Genomic DNA, 18,220 nt, shown 5'->3' with positions numbered 1-18,220 from the left:
ATAGAGCGTAGGCTTGCAGACTGAAGGGTCCCAGGTTTGATTCCAGTCAAGGGCATGTACCTCAGTTGTGGCACATCCCCAGTATGGGGTGTGCAGGAGGCAGCTGATGGATGTTTCTCATCGATGTTTCTAACTCTCTATCCCTTCCCCTTCCTCTCTGTAGAAAATCCATAAAATATATTTTTTAAAAACTTATCTGATAGAGATGCAGAATAATAATGGTAAAGATCTCCAACAGCATGAACCAAAACACTGGATTTCTGATCAAACCTGCCTCTTCTGAGCCCTCTTGTAATGCACAGAGAACATGCAGCCCAACACAGAGACCAAAGGCTGAATTCCTGATAGGAGCCGTCTCTTTGGCACCCTCCTGTGGTGAACGAAGGACATGCAGCCCCATGTGTGGACCAGAGGCTGCATTCCTGATAGGAGCCGTCTCTTCTGCGCCCTCTTGTGGTGCATGAAGAACAGGCAGCCCTATGTTGGGACCAAAGGCTGTATTCCTGATGCGAGCTGCCTCTTCTGCGCCATCTGGTGGTGCATGAAGAACATGCAGCGCAGCCCATCCACATGCCCTGCACCTCAGCTGCTTCTCCACTTGGCTGCCCTCCTGGCATCATCAATAACTTTACCCAAGAGCATTTGCTAGGAGTGCTGTTCAGAAGGAACCCAAGCCAGACTGGGAGCCTGGTTTCAATGACTTTATTAACTTTCCCAGGGACTTGGACGTGGCATTACATTACAGTGTGTACAGATGCTGCTGAGCATTTGGTCTGGAACAGTGATATTTAACCTTTTCATCTTGTGGCACATAAAATTCGGTGGCAACCCCCCAAAATATATATTTTGCCCATCTGACAAAGAAAATAGCCATACTTTTGATTCAATGACACCCGACGGCTATTGTGTTCGCTGTTGTCATTTCTTTAATTTGACAAACTAAGGGAAAGGGGTGGCGCCCCTGACTAAACAGTCAGGTACTGCGTGTTGTACATATTCCTGTGGCGCAGAGGTCAGAAATCACTGGCCTACAAGGCACTCTTCCATTCCCAAGGGCACGCACGTCGCTTCTCTTCACAAAGAGGACCCTCGGGAAGATGCTCTGACATGGTGATGAGAGTGAGCCTGGGGGGAGGGACACCTTGACAGAGGCGCTGGGAAGGTGAGAACACTTCTGAGGAACAAGGGCTGTAGAGCGGAGGATGGGGGCTGGGCCCCTTCTCTCTCACAGGTCTCCCTGGATTTTGGGAACACCTTCAACCTCATTCGCCTGGCGGGACCCGCTTGCAATATGGATTTCGATTGTGCTGGCATCAGACCCTGGAGGGGAAAAGAGAGAAGGCTGTGATGGTGTCATGTCCTGGGAGGCGTTACATGAGCTTCAGCAACGTGTTCGTGGACGAGATCACAGTGCGTGTGGTGGCTGCCTGGCCGCCTGCGCTCAACTCCAGGAGGTGCCCCACGAGAGGGAGACCCCCTTCTGTCAAACTCAGACACCTCCGAGTGGTCCTTTCGTGGATGACGCCACGTGGTTTGGGGGGAGAGCAGTGGGTTATCAGTAGAATGAAAGCAAAGGTCTTGCCCTAGCCGGTTTGGCTCAGTGGATAGAGCATTGGCCTGCGGACTGAAGGGTCCCAGGTCTGATTCCGGTCAAGGGCACATGTCTAGGTTGTGGGCTTGATCCCCAGTAGGGAGCGTGCAGGAGGCAGCCGATCCATGATTCTCTCATCATTGGTGTTTCTCTCTCTCCCTCCCCCTTCCTCTCTGAAATCAGAAATATATATTTTTAAATGCTGAAAGGAGAGGCAGATGAGCAACTACAAGACTGGCATCAGTATGGGGCACTGTGACGTTCCATGTACACCCCGACGGGCGTGAGGGAGGTGACAGGCACCACCTCCATCCCACCTCACCTTGGTTGCTGACGGGCCTTGGGGGAGCCCTGGACCCCGCAGCTCGCCTGCCTCGCAGCCGGGGCCTCACCTCCAGACAACATGCTCAGGGCCTCGTCCGACGTGTGCCCACCCACACGTGCCACCTTCCTGGAAGCGGGGCTGTCACCAGGCGCGCAGGGGCCCCGGTGGGTGGGGCAGGCCCGCTCGGCGGCCGAGCTGGTCATGGGCTCCCACTGGATCTCCTTCCTGGGAGACTGCAAGTCCAGGCGGCATCCGGTCCAGCCGTAGAAGGCCAGCGACAAGAGGAACCCTTGGGCGGGATTCAGTATGCCCTGGAGGGGACAGGGAGACCGTGGTGAGGTGAGTGCGGGCAGCAGGCGGCGCGCCCCCTGCTGGCCTCGCCTGGAGTGGCCGAGCGGGTTGATGTCGCAGACTCCTGAGGCCACCGGGGGCAGGGAACCAGTCCTCACTTCTGTGCGGTACCCACACAAGACCTGAGCCAAGGCACCAAGCCACTGCCAGGCACAGCCCGGAGGAGGCAGGAGCGCTGGTCTTGCTTTCAAGTCCTTGCCAATCAGATTTCCTCCGATTTTGAAGCGCCATCAAAATCAAGTCTGTGTAGGACATCGTGTATTTTTCCACTGAGAGCTCCTGTTTGTATTTTTAAAAATATTTTTATGGATGTCAGAGAGGAAGGGAGAGAGACAGAGAGAGAGAGAAACATCAATGATGAGAGAGAATCATAGATCGGCTGCTTCCTGCACGCCCCACACTGGGGATTGAGCCTGCAACCTGGGCCTGGGCCCTGACCAGGAATCCAATCGTGACCTCCCGGTTCATAGGTTGATGCTCAACCACTGAGCCACGGGCCCGGCCCGTGTTTGTGTCTTTATTATAAACGCAATCTAACGGAAGCGGGGGGCGGGGGGGGTACCCATGTGCTTCCACTTGACCATCGCGTGTATTTCTAGCCAATATATTTTGATGTGTGTTATTATGTAGCTGTATTTAGTATAATTTTTTATGTTTATATATATATTTTTAATCCTTACCAGAGGATATTTTTTCCATTGATTTCCAGAGAGAGCGGAAAGAAAAAAAACATCGACATGAGAGAGACACACTGAGCCAAACCGGCCAGGGCTACATTTATAATCTTTTAAAACGTATTTTTACATTCATTTCAGAGAGAAGAAGTGTTGGGAGCCATTAGAGATATTGGCTTAGACAAAGCCATCTTAAGAACTTTAAGTTTCTGGTTCCTCCAGAAACTCCTAATTACCAGAAACCACCTGTGTCTTGCAATTTGGCCAGCAGTTAAAAGATAAACTACCCTCACACAGCCGCTAAATCACACATCTCCACTGATAAACACACAGCCATCCGGAGCCTGCTAAATCACACATCTCCGCTGATAAGCACAACCATCAGGAGCCTAATAAATCTCTAGTAATAGGTTACTGCCCATAGACCCCTTTACCCACCCCCCGTTCCTAAAACAGTATATATCCTGCCGCTGTGAAAATAAAGTTTGAGACTTGATCAGAGCACTGTCTTGCCTCCATTCTTTCGTGTCCCTTGTTTGTTTCATTCTCCTAGGGTGTCTCTTCATTCCCCCGTTGTTGTCCCACGGTTCGGGGCAAAGAAGAGAGAGAGAAACATCAATAAAAGAGAAACAGAGACAGGCTGCCTCCTGCACGCCCCTCCTGGGCATGTGCCCTGAGCAGGAATGGAACCCGCATCTTTCGGTGCAGGGATGACGCTCAACCAACCGAGTCACATGGGCCAGGGCTGGGTTTTATTTTGCAAGAGGAAAATTTAAAATCAGGATTGACCTACCATAATAAACCACGTGGTCTTGGCCGCATTTCTGACATATTTCAAAGCGCCTCCGTTGATGTCCGGTTGCATCTCCAGATAGAAGAGAAGGCTTTCATTGATGATGTTCGACAACCAACTGTGAGAAAGACAATGGCCCGCCCGCCCGGTGAGGACATCAGCCGCAGAGGGTGTGCTTACGCACTGGGGGCAGGGGGCGCGTCTCCCCAGAGCTCACGGTCCTCCGGGGGTGGCCGCAAGCACTGCCCCCCATCAGAATTTGACAGAAGACCCACAGCTGCTTCCCCGGCCCACGCAGAGACAGACAAACCCTCCATCAACCCAAAGTTGGTCTTCGTTCGAAGCGTGGCATATGGTTTGGACCAAGACCAAAGCAAACCTTATCTGATTTATGTTCAGATGTTTTGTTTGTTTGTTTGTTTTTGTTTTAATCCTCACCCGAGGATATTTTTCCATTGATCTTCAGAGAGAGTGGAAGAGAGGAAAGACAGAGACAAGCATCCAGCATGAGCCCCGACCAGGGCCTGGGCCAAGGAGGAGCCTGCAACCCAGGTACATGCCCTTGACCGGAATGGAACCTGGGGCTCATTGGTCCACAGGCCGACGCTCTATCCACTGGGCCACACGGGCTAGGGCTGATGTCCGAATGTTTTGATGTGATTGTTGGGAGGCAGTGAGACGGGCAAGGCCAGCTCGTGAGGCTTTAAGAGAAATAATGATGCCTCCCCTCGCAGTGCCAGAGCCTCCTGGCATCACATGAGTGGCCACGCCCACAAAGGCAGGCCCGCCTGGGACACGTTGCTTTGCGGCAGCTAAGGGTTTTCTTTCTTTTTTTTCACTTTATCCCCACCTAGTGGGCACTTTTATGTACTGCGAAGTGGGAGAGAAAAATGCTCTACTTGTTTTGAGTCTGAAGGTAGAGGAGGTCACTGCGGGTGGAGAGCGGCCCCTGGTGGTGCCCCTGTTATCTGTGTTCTTATCTCGGGCCCAGAGCTCCTTGGAGAAGAGCTCCCTGAGGAGGTGACTGTTGTGCCCAGATTTCAAGATTCCCAAGGGCCCACCAGGGAGCCAGCGAGTCCGATGCAAAAGCAAAGAGTCCTTCATTTCAAGCTAGCTTGAGCTCCCCGTCCACCACACTCACCGACACAACGGCAAGCCAAGTGGCCGAGAGAGGGAAAACTCTGTGTGGAGAGAGGTTTTATAGGGGGTTGGGGTAAGGGGAGGAGAAAGGACTGTGGGCCCTGCCGATTGGCCAGGCGCAAGTCGGTGTCTTGTTACACAGGATGTGGTCATATCTATGGCGACTTCCCTTGATTGTCATTGGTTAGTTTAAAGAAGTCCTGGGTGTGGCTAGCAGAGGCTTGGCTTCTGGGAAGAAGCCTTGCTGAGCACATGGCCAAGGTAAGATGGAGGGCATAGCCCTTACCCTGGGGCAAGGTGGAGGGCGTAGTCCTCGCCCTTTCATTCCCCCCTTTGTCTTGGAACTTCCGGCTCAATCATGAGACGGACTTCATTTCTATTTCACCATTGCTAGAGACCCGTAGTGGGCACACAGAACTATCAACTGAACTATCCCTATACGCTTAACAAATGGTCCGGTGGAAGGGAAAGAAACCATTTTAGATTTAACAACTTCTATTGAAATAGGATTTTTCTTCTTAAAATTCCTCCATGGCTATCAAAAAGCCAAATCAAGATTAATTTATCCTGATGTTTGCATAAACACAACAAGAATGGTAACTGACTACCTTTGCTGGAATTTCATGGTTGAACCTTAATGTGCCCCGTAGGGCCAGGAAGCCAAGCCATCCAGCTGCCATCAGGCCTGCCTGCAGTATCTGCTGAGTTAGGTGAATCGGTTTTCTGATTGTAACCTGCTGCCGTGCATGGGGCACAGGTCTATTTCTCTCTCTCTCTCTTTTTTTAAAAATACATTTTTATTGATTTCAGAGAGGAAGGGAGAGGGAGAGAGAGAAACATCAATGATGAGAGAGAATCATGGATCGGCTGCCTCCTGCACACCCCCTATGAGGGATTGAGCCCGCAACCCAGGCATGTGCCCTTGACCAGAATCAAACCCGTGACTCTTCAGTCCACAGGCTGATGCGCTATCCACTGAGCCACACCAGCCAGGGCAACACAGGTCTATTTCAAAGCGTCCACGTTGGGCAGAAGGCCTGCGGGGGGGAAACTGAGGAGAGAGAAAGTGCTCTCTACCCTTCTGGCCTGAGCTCTGACGGGTCCCACCAAAGCTGTGCCCTCGCCCTTGGAGCTTCTTAGATACTGGCAGCTGGTGCCAAGACTGACACGAGTGGGTGGACTGAGAAGGCAGGGCCAATGCTGTGTTTCCATGGTAACCTGGCAGGGGGCACCCAGATGCTGGGGCTGGGATTGTGAAGCCGGGGTTGTGTTCTAAGGGCTTCCCGTCCCATCTGACTCTTTGCAGAGGCTGAGGGGCTGTGGACTTGCCTTCTGTCCTGCGCGCATTTCCTCGAAGGGCCGCTAGCCCAGAGCCAAAGGTTTCCTCTCCAAAGACTCCTTCCTTGGGCCCTGGCTGGTGTGGCTCAGTGGATAGAGGGGCGGCCTGAGGACTAAAGGGTCCAGGATTTGTTCTGGTCAAGAGCATATGCCTAGCCCTAGCCAGTTTGGCTCAATGGGTAGAGCGTCACCCTGCGGACTGAAGGATCCCGGGTTTAATTCCTGGCAAGGGCACACGCCCAGGTTGCAGGCTCGATACCCAGTGGGGGGCGTGCAGGAGGCCGCCGGTCCATGATTCTCTCTCATCAGTGATGTTTCAGTATCTCTCTCCCTCTCCCTTCCTCTCTGAAATCAATCAAAAAAAAAAAAAAAAGAGCATATGCCTGGGTTTCGGGCTCCTCCCCAGTAGGGGGCGCGCAGGAGGCAGCCAATCAATGATTCTCTCTCATCATTGGTGTTTCTATCTCTCTCCCTCTCCTTTCCTCTCTGAAATCAATAAAATATATATATATATATATATTTATATATATATATATATATACATATATATATATATATATATATTTATATATATATATATATATAAAGACTCCTTCCTCTAGAACTCTCAGGTCCCTCGTGGACAAGCAAATTGGCCAGGGGCCTGCATGTCCCTTCCCAGTGACCAGTACAGGAGCAGAAGACAGGTTACCAGACAACGACAACCAGCATGATCTTGAAGAATCGGGTCTTGATCATGGCTCCCATCCGCCTCTCCTTCTCCGTGTAGACACCTTGTCTCCCTTTTAGTAACGAGGCCACTGTGGAGAGAGGGCATGCGCGATGCTCAGGATGAGGCAGGGAGCCCTGGAGCAGAGCCCAATGGGAACATCTCACGCGACCTGGTGACCTCCGTCCCAGCGCTGATGAAACCGGACTTTGAGTTTTACTAGTTCAGGAGCTACGTTTTAAAGATTTACATTTTCTGTGATAACAATGAGCCCTAGCTGGCATTGCTCAGTGGACAGAGAGTTGGTCCACAGGTCACAGGTTCAATTCCTGGCCAAGGGCACTTCCCTGGGTTGCAAGTTCTATCCCAGGCCCTGGTCAGGGTGCGTGTGGGAGGCAACCACTCAATGTGTCTCTCTCACATCTGTGGGGAGCGGCTGCAATGTTCGGACAGGTTCAAGCCTCGGACCAAGGAGAGGGCACAGTCCCCTCACGGCCACGTGCAAGTCCCAGCTTGGAGGGCAGGGCCCTCCCAGCACAATTATAGCCAACAGCTGTAGTTGTGAGCGTGAACCTACGGTCCGAACACGTGGCCCACGTGCCTGAGTGGTGTGGGCTTGATAGAGTTCAGGTGCATGTAGTTGAGTAGGGTCGAAACCCACAAGAATGCTGTAAACATCTTGACCACGCCCTGACTTTGCCTCGTGGCATCTGCTATAAAATAAAGACTTGGCTTGTAGTCCGTGGCGCTGTCACTAGCTCTCCACCAGAGAGGACAGCGTCCCACCCAGACCCAGCTTCCTTCTCTTGTCTGTCTTTTCTCCATCCTTCACCGCCCCCTCTCAGGCTCACCGAACCTGGCTGAGCTGGCTGGCACATAAGGCGCCCTGGGGCTGAGTATGCCATGGCCGTGCTGGCCCGCCACACACATCCATGTTTCTCCCCCTCTCTCTCCCTTCCAGTCTCTCTGGAGATCAAATGGAAAATATCTTCTGGTGAGGATTTTAAAAACACGTTTCAAGTTCTCCATCATGGCCGCCCTGGTTCTCACTCTGTGGGTGAGATTCCCGTGGGGAGGCGGAGCCGTGGGGAGGGGATGGGCGGGGGGGATGAAGCCCCAGCCCCAGCCCAGATGCCTTCCCAGTGCGTCCTGCTGACCACGGCCACTCTCAGCCGGCCTCGCGCCACAGGACTCATCTCCTGTGCTCTGCCTCCTGCCTCCTGCCTCCTGCTCGGCTGAGACCAGACGGGGGCCAAGTGCATTCTAGGAGGAAGCAGGCCCTCGGGCCCTCACCCCCTCCCTTCTGCTCCGGCCTCCCTCCAGTTTCCCAGCTGCTCCGTCTCCAGGCCACAGCGGGGCGGCCAGGGGAGCCCAGGTGGGCGGGAAGCCGGCAGGTGCTGCCTGGAGGGGACGCTGGCCAAGGACGTGTGCAGCCATGGCCACGGCGGCTTGCTCCCTGGTGTACACAGCTGCTCACTGCCCCCCTATATCCTGCTTCTGTCTCAGAGGACGATGGGTGAGGTCAGCGCCCCGGATCATTCCAGAAGGACAGCACGTGTCACGATCCGGACCCCAGGCCACCACGTGGGCGCTGCTGTCCTTACCTGCCGTCACCGTCTTGCCGAACAGGATGGGGTTGGCCAGCAGGACGAGCAGCAGCGGCAGGTAGGCGCTGATGTAGTGCGGGATGGCGTGCTCCAAGCCCCGCTCGCACCTGCCAGAGGGCCCCCCGCCCCGAGTTATTCTGGGGACGCCGCTCAGCTGGGAACGAGGCAGGAAGGCCAGAGGGGAGATACCGGATTCCTTCCGCCTCTGCCCCCAGGAAACCTGACAGCAGCGCAGGCTGGGGGACTGCAGAGTTGCTGGCAAGGAGGTGGATCGGGCCACCGGGGCTGCCTGCTGGGGCCTCCGCAGTTCCCCCCGGAAACGGAGAGAATAGAAAGGACCCTGGTGGTGGATTCCAACCCCCACCCCCCAGTCTCTGCTCACGGGAAAATCGCACAGTCCACGGGGACAAGGCCGCTCAGGGAGCCGGCCAGTGGATGCCGGTTCTCAAGGTTCATGGGAGCCATCATTCTGTGGCTCTTCCCAGGGAGAGGGACGGGGTTCCCGTTGGCTCGGGGACACCTGTGGCGTGCTGGGTGCCACGCAGGTGTGCTCCCACGGGAGGAGCTCACCAGGGGAGAGATGCATAAGGCAGAGGGAAATGGCAGAGGCGGGGAGAAGTGAAGGCCAAGGGGAGAGGACTGCTCAGGCCCAAGGAGGAAGGAGAGAAGCAGGGGGAGGGGGAGGGGCAGGTGGGAGGGGGTGCGGGAGGTGAGAGGGGAAGAGCTGGGGGCTGGGAAGGAGGAGTGACAGGAAGACTAAGGCTCTGGTGTTGGAGGAGCCAGAGGGGGACGCAGAGCACCGGGTGGGGAAGTGGCGCCGTCTTTCCGGCTGCCTCACCTGGACAGGGACGGGTGGTAGAGCATGAGCACCCCCTCGGCGCTGAGCAGCACGGCCAGGCCCCAGGCCATGAGGTGGTAGAGCAGGATGATGCTAGGAGAGGAGAGAGCCGCCTCAGCTGCGCAGCCAGGGAGGCCCAGCGGCGCCGGCCACGCCCGCGCTCCCCACTCGGGCAAGGAGTGGCCTTAGTTGGTCCCTCGGCTGTTCTTTTTACTGGGGTGGAGTTCATAAAACAGAACCATTTTACCCTGGCCGGTTGCTCAGTGGTTGGAGCATCGGCCTGTGGACCGAAGGGTCCCGAGTTCGATTCCGGTCAAGGGCACGTACCTCGGTTGCAGGCTCCTCCCCAGCCTGAGCCCTGGTCAGGGTGCCTGCAGGAGGCAACCCATCGGTGTGTTTCTCTCACATCAATGTTTCTCTGTCTTTCCCTCGCTCTTACACTTTTTAGAGAGAGTGGAAGAACTGCTTTGTGTAGGTGAGGAAAAGGCCTACCTTTATTCTTTTTAATGTCAATATCCAGTTGTCTGAGCCAGGGTGAGGATTCCAACACAAAACAAACCAAACCAACCAACGCCACAGTGAGATAGCACTGCGCACACCAGGAGGGCTGACACTCTCAAAGCCACACACATGCACAGAAAGTAACACGTGTCGTTAGCACAGACGCGGGAACGCAGAGCCAGCGCTCCCAGCTGCTGAGAAAGCACAGGGCGCACCTCGCGGAAAGCAGCGCAGCAGCTCCTGACGCGGTTATACTCAGGGACACGATGGTCGGGGGCTTCCGCCCTGGGATGAGCACAAAACGCACGTCCTCACAAGCACTTGCGTCCACATGTCACTGCAGCTCTATTCCTAATCGCCACACAATGGCACCCCCTCCATGCCCATCAGTGATAAACGGATAAAGTGCCCACGGCCCTGCAGTGGAATATTACTCAGCAACGAACAGGAATGAAGCGCTGATAGATGCTACAGCGTGGACACACCTTGGAAATGTTATGCAAAGTTTAAGAAGCCGACACAAAAGGTTGTATAGCGTGTAATTCCATTTATGAGAAACGTCCAGAACAGGCAGATCTAGGCACAGAGAGTAGATTAGGAGCTGTGGGGGGCTGAGGAGAGGGGAGAATGGACGGACAGTGACTACTAACCAGCACAGACACTGGGGGGGGAGGGCGGGGGGGTTAAAGCGTCATAAACTAGATGATGGTGATGGCGGCACAATTCCGGGAATAATTCACTACAAGACAGTGGATCTTGTTGTTAATCCTCACCCGAGGATATCTTCCCACTGATTTTCAGAGAGAGTGGAAGGGAGGAGGGGAGACACAGAGAGAAACACTGATGTGAGAGAGACATATCCACGGGTTGCCTCCTGCACACACCACTCCTCCCGCACTGGACCGGGGATCGGCCTGCAACCGAGGTGGGTGTCAGGCTCAAAGGGGAGGGGCTGTCCTCGGTGAGGCTGCAGGTGTCTGTCTGGCGATGAGACCTGGCTAAATGGCGGCACACCTTTCCCGGGGCCAGGGCACCAGAGCGGGCCCCCCTCCTCTGCCTACCTCAGTCCCGACGACCTCCGGATCACCAGGTAGGCGTCCACCGCGTAGCAGAACAGCCACCAGAAGCAGGTGCTGTAGAGCAGCTGGATCCACACCTGTGGGCGGGGAGGTGGCCATCAGGGCCCCAGGGCCCCAGCGCCAGGCTGCCCCAAGCGAGAGATGACCCTCGCCGCCCTCTGTCGTCAGGAGGCGCACAGGGCAGCCTGGGACACACTGGGCAGGCCTGGAAACCAGGGCGGTGTGGCGGGGACAGCTGTGCGCCTCTGTCCGGTCTGCTCAGCGCCTGCCCCGCGAGCCCTGAGGGTTCAGCTGTGGGGCGTAGACCGCCCAAGGGCTCATAGGGTCTCCGGGCCAGAAGTGCTTTTGCTGAGAACGAAGGGGTGTGGGCAGGACAGGCAGAAGGGCCTTCTCATGGGAGGGGAGGGGAGGGGAGGCGAGACTCCGGGGATGCAGCGGGCAGCCATGGAGGGGGCGGGGCTGACAATTCTCTACAAATGGAGGGTCCAGGCAGCCTCCGTGGGCTGAGAGCACTCACTGGACGTTATCTTGGTGGGCCATGTGTATTTAAATATATATATATTTCATTAGGCAAAATGCAGCCAATAAGTCAGTAGCTTTCTTTTCTTCTCTCTCTCTCTCTCTCTCTCTCTCTCTCTCTCTCTCTCTCTCTCTCTCTCTCTCTCTCTTTCCCTCCCTTTCTTTCTCTCTTTCTCTCTCTCTCTCCCTTTCAGCCAGCTGGTTCTGACTGCGGCTCTGCCTAAGGCAGTGGTTCTCAACCTTCTGGCCCTTTAAATACAGTTCCTCATGTTGTGGCCCAACCATAAAATGATTTTCGTTGCTACTTCATCACTGTCATGTTGCTACTGTTAGGAATCGTCACGTAAATATCTGATATGCAGGATGGTCTTAGGCGACCCCTGTGAAAGGGTCGTTCGACCGCCAAAGGGGTCATGACCCACAGGTTGAAAACCGCTGGCCTAAGGTAAGGCTTGCAGGACTGTATGCGCATGCGCTGAGGGGGAGGGAGGGAGAAGCCACATTAAAATCACAGAGGCCCGCATCCCAGGGCCCCTGGTCATCAGTTCTGGGGAGGGAGTTAGGTCTGAGGGTTGGGGGGGTGGGGAGGCTCTTTGAGGACCAGGGCACATCAGGAGCTCAGCCAGAGAGGAGGGGCGAACAGAGGGCAAGCACTCACCGCACTCCCCACGCAGAAGGCAGCAGGCCAGATGTCCGTCCCGTTCCCCACATTCATGGTCTGAACAAAATCAGGGAATCCTAGCCACACCGCCGCCCGGACCATGACACCTGGGCGGGAATTGGAGGCGAGAATGAGCCCATTTTTTACCCGATCCTGATGTGGATCTAAAGCTGAGTTGTTGCTCTGTGATGGATGGATGGATGGACAGATTGATTCGCAGATGGGACAGAAAGGGAGAGAGAAAGAAGGGAGGAGAAAGAGAGGGAAGTAACGCCCATGTTGATGTGCACACAGAGAGTAACTGCGATGGTGGCAAAGCCATGCCGGCATGGACTGTCTAACAAATCACCATCAGCCATAAGCGTGTTCCTGTATTTTGTGTTTACTTGGCATTAAGAAGTGATTATGGAAATAGCAAATCAGTTATATATATATATATAATATATTTTCATTGATTTCAGAGAGGAAGGGAGAGGGAGAGAGAGAGAAACATCAATGATGAGGGAGAATCACTGATTGGCTGCCTCCTGCACGCCCCCTACTGGGGATCAAGCCTGCAACCGGGGCATGTGCCCTTGACCAGAATGGAACCCGGACCCTTCAGTCCACAGGCTGCTCTATCCACTGAGTGACACCATCTCGGGCTTGGCTATAATTTTAATGTCCGTGTTAACTCTTATTCATACAGAAAAGAGTGTTAGAAAGAGCACACTTGAAGTTTAGGAAGAAACTTGTTGCATCCTCTTACATCTGCACTGAAGAATCTCACAAATTCGCTGTTGACCACTTCCTTCCGACACTTATTATTTGTGAGTCTTTATTTCCATTAGACCCAATATGGAATCCTCCTCAAATACTACACGTACTTCAAGCGTAGGTCGAGGTGCTTGGTTGGGCAGCACCCCGGCCCTGGCCCGGCTCCCCTGCACAACCGACAAAGACACGGTTGTATTTTTTAGAAACAAATGTCCCTCAGACATAACTTTTGTTGTCGTTGTTGCTCCTCACCAGGATATTTTCCCATTGATTTTTAGGGAGAGTGGAAGGGAGAGGGAGAGACAGAGAGAGAGAGAAACATCGATGTGAGAGACATATTGATTGGTTGCCTTCTGTATGTTCCCTCTGCAACTGAGGTACGTGCCCTTGACCGAAATCAAACCCGGGACCCTTCAATCCTCCCGCGACACTCTATTCACTGAGCCACACTGGCGAAGGCCCTTGGCCATTAACTCTTAGGGACCGTCTTGTTTCGCCGATGGCGGGTCCTCTAGTCCTCCTGTCCGGTCCCCAGGGAACCGGTTCTCCCTTCTCTGTGCTCCTGAGCTCGAAGATGCCCTGCCCCCCTGCAGGCCACGCTCTCACCCAGGCACCAACCAGATCCCCCCCGCAGGAAGCGTGCCCTCACCCAGGCACCAACCAGATCCCACCCGCGGGCCACGCTCTCACCCAGGCAGCAACCAGATACCCCCCCCCCTCCCGCGGGCCACGCTCTCACCCAGGCAGCAACCAGATCCCCCCCGCGGGCCACGCTCTCACCCAGGCAGCAACCAGATCACACCCGCGGGCCACGCGCTCTCACCCAGGCACCAACCAGATCCAATCCGCGGGCCACGCGCTCACCCAGGCACCAACCAGATCCAATCCGCGGGCCACGCCCTCACCCAGGCACCAACCAGATCCCCCCCGCGGGCCGCACGCCCTCACCCAGGCAGCAACCAGATCCCACCCGCGGGCCACGCCCTCACCCAGGCACCAACCAGATCCCCCCCGCGGGCCACGCTCTCACCCAGGCACCAACCAGATCCCCCCCGCGGGCCGCGCTCTCACCCAGGCACAACCAGATCCCCCCCGCGGGCCACGCTCTCACCCAGGCACCAACCAGATCCCCCCCGCGGGCCACGCTCTCACCCAGGCACCAACCAGATCCCCCCCGCGGGCCACGCCCTCACCCAGGCACCAACCAGATCGCCCCCGCGGGCCACGCCCTCACCCAGGCACCAACCAGATCCCCCCCGCGGGACACGCTCTCACCCAGGCACCAACCAGATCCGCCCCGCGGGCCACGCCCTCACCCAGGCACCAACCAGATCCCCCCCGCGGGCCGCGCGCCCTCACCCAGGCACCAACCAGATCCGCCCCGCGGGCCACGCCCTCACCCAGGCACCAACCAGATCCCCCCCGCGGGCCGCGCGCCCTCACCCAGGCACCAACCAGATCCGCCCCGCGGGCCACGTTCTCACCCAGGCACCAACCAGAACCCACCCGCGGGCCACGCTCTCACCCAGGCACCAACCAGATCCCACCCGCGGGCCACGCTCTCACCCAGGCACCAACCAGATCCCACCCGCGGGCCACGCTCTCACCCAGGCACCAACCAGATCCCACCCGCGGGCCACGCTCTCACCCAGGCACCAACCAGATCCCCCCCGCGGGCCGCGCGTCCTCACCCAGGCACCAACCAGATCCCCCCCGCGGGCCGCGCGCCCTCACCCAGGCACCAACCAGATCCCACCCGCGGGCCACGCTCTCACCCAGGCACCAACCAGATCCGCCCCGCGGGCCACGCTCTCACCCAGGCACCAACCAGATCCCACCCGCGGGCCACGCTCTCACCCAGGCACCAACCAGATCCCCCCCGCGGGCCGCGCGTCCTCACCCAGGCACCAACCAGATCCCCCCCGCGGGCCGCGCGCCCTCACCCAGGCACCAACCAGATCCCACCCGCGGGCCACGCTCTCACCCAGGCACCAACCAGATCCCCCCCGCGGGCCACACTCTCACCCAGGCACCAACCAGATCCCACCCGCGGGCCACGCTCTCACCCAGGCAGCAACCAGATCCCCCCCGCGGGCCACGCCCTCACCCAGGCACCAACCAGATCCCCCCCGCGGGCCACGCTCTCACCCAGGCACCAACCAGATCCCCCCCGCGGGCCACGCCCTCACCCAGGCACCAACCAGATCCCCCCCGCGGGCCACGCTCTCACCCAGGCACCAACCAGATCCCCCCCGCGGGCCGTGCGTCCTCACCCAGGCACCAACCAGATCCCCCCCGCGGGCCACGCTCTCACCCAGGCACCAACCAGATCCCCCCCGCGGGCCACGCTCTCACCCAGGCACCAACCAGATCCCCCCCGCGGGCCGCGCGTCCTCACCCAGGCACCAACCAGATCCCACCCGCGGGCCACGCTCTCACCCAGGCACCAACCAGATCCCACCCACGGGCCACGCTCTCACCCAGGCACCAACCAGATCCCACCCGCGGGCCACGCCCTCACCCAGGCACCAACCAGATCCCCCCCGCGGGCCGCGCGTCCTCACCCAGGCACCAACCAGATCCCCCCCGCGGGCCACGCTCTCACCCAGGCACCAACCAGATCCCCCCCGCGGGCCACGCTCTCACCCAGGCACCAACCAGATCCCCCCCGCGGGCCACACTCTCACCCAGGCACCAACCAGATCCCCCCCGCGGGCCACGCTCTCACCCAGGCACCAACCAGATCCCCCCCGCGGGCCACGCTCTCACCCAGGCACCAACCAGATCCCCCCCCGCGGGCTACGCTCTCACCCAGGCACCAACCAGATCCCCCCCGCGGGCCACGCTCTCACCCAGGCACCCACCAGATCCCCCCCGCGGGCCACGCTCTCACCCAGGCACCCACCAGATCCCCCCCCGCGGGCCACGCTCTCACCCAGGCACCAACCAGATCCCCCCCGCGGGCCACGCTCTCACCCAGGCACCAACCAGATCCCCCCCCGCGGGCTACGCTCTCACCCAGGCACCAACCAGATCCCCCCCGCGGGCCACGCTCTCACCCAGGCACCCACCAGATCCCCCCCCGCGGGCCACGCTCTCACCCAGGCACCAACCAGATCCCCCCCGCGGGCCACGCTCTCACCCAGGCACCAACCAGATCCCCCCCGCGGGCCGCGCGCCCTCACCCAGGCACCAACCAGATCCCCCCCGCGGGCCGCGCGCCCTCACCCAGGCACCAACCAGATCCCCCCCGCGGGCCGCGCGTCCTCACCCAGGCACCAACCAGATCCCCCCCGCGGGCCACGCTCTCACCCAGGCACCAACCAGATCCCCCCCGCGGGCCACGCTCTCACCCAGGCACCAACCAGATCCCCCCCGCGGGCCACACTCTCACCCAGGCACCAACCAGATCCGCCCCGCGGGCCACGCTCTCACCCAGGCACCAACCAGATCCCCCCCGCGGGCCACGCCCTCACCCAGGCACCAACCAGATCCCCCCCGCGGGCCACGCTCTCACCCAGGCACCAACCAGATCCCCCCCGCGGGCCGTGCGTCCTCACCCAGGCACCAACCAGATCCCACCCGCGGGCCACGCTCTCACCCAGGCACCAACCAGATCCCCCCCCCGGGCCACACTCCCACCCAGGCACCAACCAGATCCCCCCCGCGGGCCACACTCTCACCCAGGCACCAACCAGATCCCCCCCGCGGGCCACGCTCTCACCCAGGCACCAACCAGATCCCCCCCGCGGGCCACGCTCTCACCCAGGCACCAACCAGATCCCCCCCGCGGGCCACGCTCTCACCCAGGCACCCACCAGATCCCCCCCGCGGGCCACGCTCTCACCCAGGCACCAACCAGATCCCCCCCGCGGGCCACACTCTCACCCAGGCACCAACCAGATCCCCCCCGCGGGCCGCGCGCCCTCACCCAGGCACCAACCAGATCCCCCCCGCGGGCCGCGCGCCCTCACCCAGGCACCAACCAGATCCCCCCCGCGGGCCGCGCGTCCTCACCCAGGCACCAACCAGATCCCCCCCGCGGGCCGCGCGTCCTCACCCAGGCACCAACCAGATCCCCCCCGCGGGCCACACTCTCACCCAGGCACCAACCAGATCCCCCCCGCGGGCCACGCTCTCACCCAGGCACCAACCAGATCCCCCCACCGCGGGCCACGCTCTCACCCAGGCACCAACCAGATCCCCCCCCGCGGGCCGCACGCCCTCACCCAGGCACCAACCAGATCCCCCCCGCGGGCCGCGCGCCCTAACTGTGCCCGGACCAGGGCCACCCTGGGGCCGCGCCCCTCACCCAGGCAGCCGAGCACGTCGCAGGCGACAGCGGCGCGCAGGATTCGGGTGGACGCGGGGGCGCGAGCCGGAGCCCGCGGGGAGGTGAGGGACCCCGCGGGGGCCGCGGGCCGGCGGCCGGGCAGCAGCTGCAGGAGGCCGAGCGCCAGGCGGAGCGCGCCGCTGCCCAGGCACAGCGCGTTGAAGGCCCGCGGCTGGAAGCCCAGCACGAGCTGCGTGGCGGCGTCCCGCGTGGGGCAGCAGAAGGTCCCGAGGCGCGGGGAGGCCATGTCGGTGCTGAAGCCGCGGCCCAGGTCTGCCGGGACCCGCGGGCCGCCTGGGTCATGTGCGCCGGCCCGGCGGGGGGCATCATGTGCTCTGGGCTCCCCCCACTACCCCCCGCCCGTCCGGAGTTTGCAGAAAAGGCGCGGGCGCGGTGGGGGCCCTGCGGCCTCTGCGAGGCCACGAGGCCTCACGAGGGCGATGCTGGATCCGGAGGGGGTGGGGGAGGGGCGCCAGAGGTCGGGGGTCAGCCTTCTCCCCTTTCACCAAGCCTCCCAGGGACTGGATTCTGCGGAAGCGAGGCCCCCAAACTCCATCTTCTCTTAACTGATCTGCCAGAAAAGCCCGCCTCTCTCTCCAGCCTGATCTCTCCTGAGGGGGCTCTGCCGTTGTAATCAGAAGGTTTACAGGCACCACACGACCAGGAACCGGGACTGGTGTGGGCTGCGCGAAAACAATGCTTTATCATCGCTACACTCCCCTCCCTCTAGGAAACAGGCCCACAGAAGCAGCGTTTGCATTTAAAATCAACAAATGAACCTTAAAGAAAGGGAGACTGGGCCTAACCACTCTCTCTCTCTCTCTCTCTCCCTCTCTCCCCCCCACCTCACCCCCCCATCAAATCTGTTCCATTTATTACTCAGCTCAGCGGTGTAGGTTCGCTTTTGACATTTGAAAGGAACTTCCAAGAGTAATTCTGTTTAGAAAAGAATGTTATTCAAGTGTATCCAGACTTTCTTAACTGCTATAATTGCCTGCATGGTTC

At 58.9% G+C, this 18,220-nt stretch overlaps 1 protein-coding gene across 3 annotated transcripts; it reads right to left on the bottom strand.

Annotated features, from left to right (window-relative positions):
* Positions 1-692: 692 nt before the first annotated feature.
* Positions 693-17,517, bottom strand: GPR143 (G protein-coupled receptor 143). 3 transcript variants are annotated; one of them, XM_059680426.1, is made up of 9 exons: positions 17,195-17,517; positions 12,124-12,233; positions 10,929-11,023; positions 9,367-9,459; positions 8,526-8,635; positions 6,904-7,012; positions 3,735-3,852; positions 1,984-2,227; positions 1,077-1,320 (listed from the first exon to the last, which is right to left on the bottom strand). In XM_059680426.1, exons 1-9 carry the CDS (start codon positions 17,460-17,462, stop codon positions 1,226-1,228), a joined length of 1,242 nt encoding a protein of 413 aa, XP_059536409.1. In that variant the 5' UTR covers positions 17,463-17,517; the 3' UTR covers positions 1,077-1,225. The 3 variants fall into 3 exon arrangements, with proteins under 3 accessions (XP_059536411.1, XP_059536409.1, XP_059536410.1); XM_059680427.1 differs by having other exon boundaries at positions 1,203-1,320; positions 1,914-2,227; XM_059680428.1 differs by lacking the exon at positions 1,984-2,227 and having other exon boundaries at positions 693-1,320.
* Positions 17,518-18,220: the final 703 nt, after the last annotated feature.

The sequence above is a fragment of the Myotis daubentonii genome, chromosome X (genome assembly GCF_963259705.1).
Source record: "Myotis daubentonii chromosome X, mMyoDau2.1, whole genome shotgun sequence".
NCBI classification, from domain to species: domain Eukaryota; kingdom Metazoa; phylum Chordata; class Mammalia; order Chiroptera; family Vespertilionidae; genus Myotis; species Myotis daubentonii.
The sequence above is the reverse complement of the archived record's forward strand: the minus strand, read 5'-3'. Positions and strand labels throughout refer to the sequence as shown.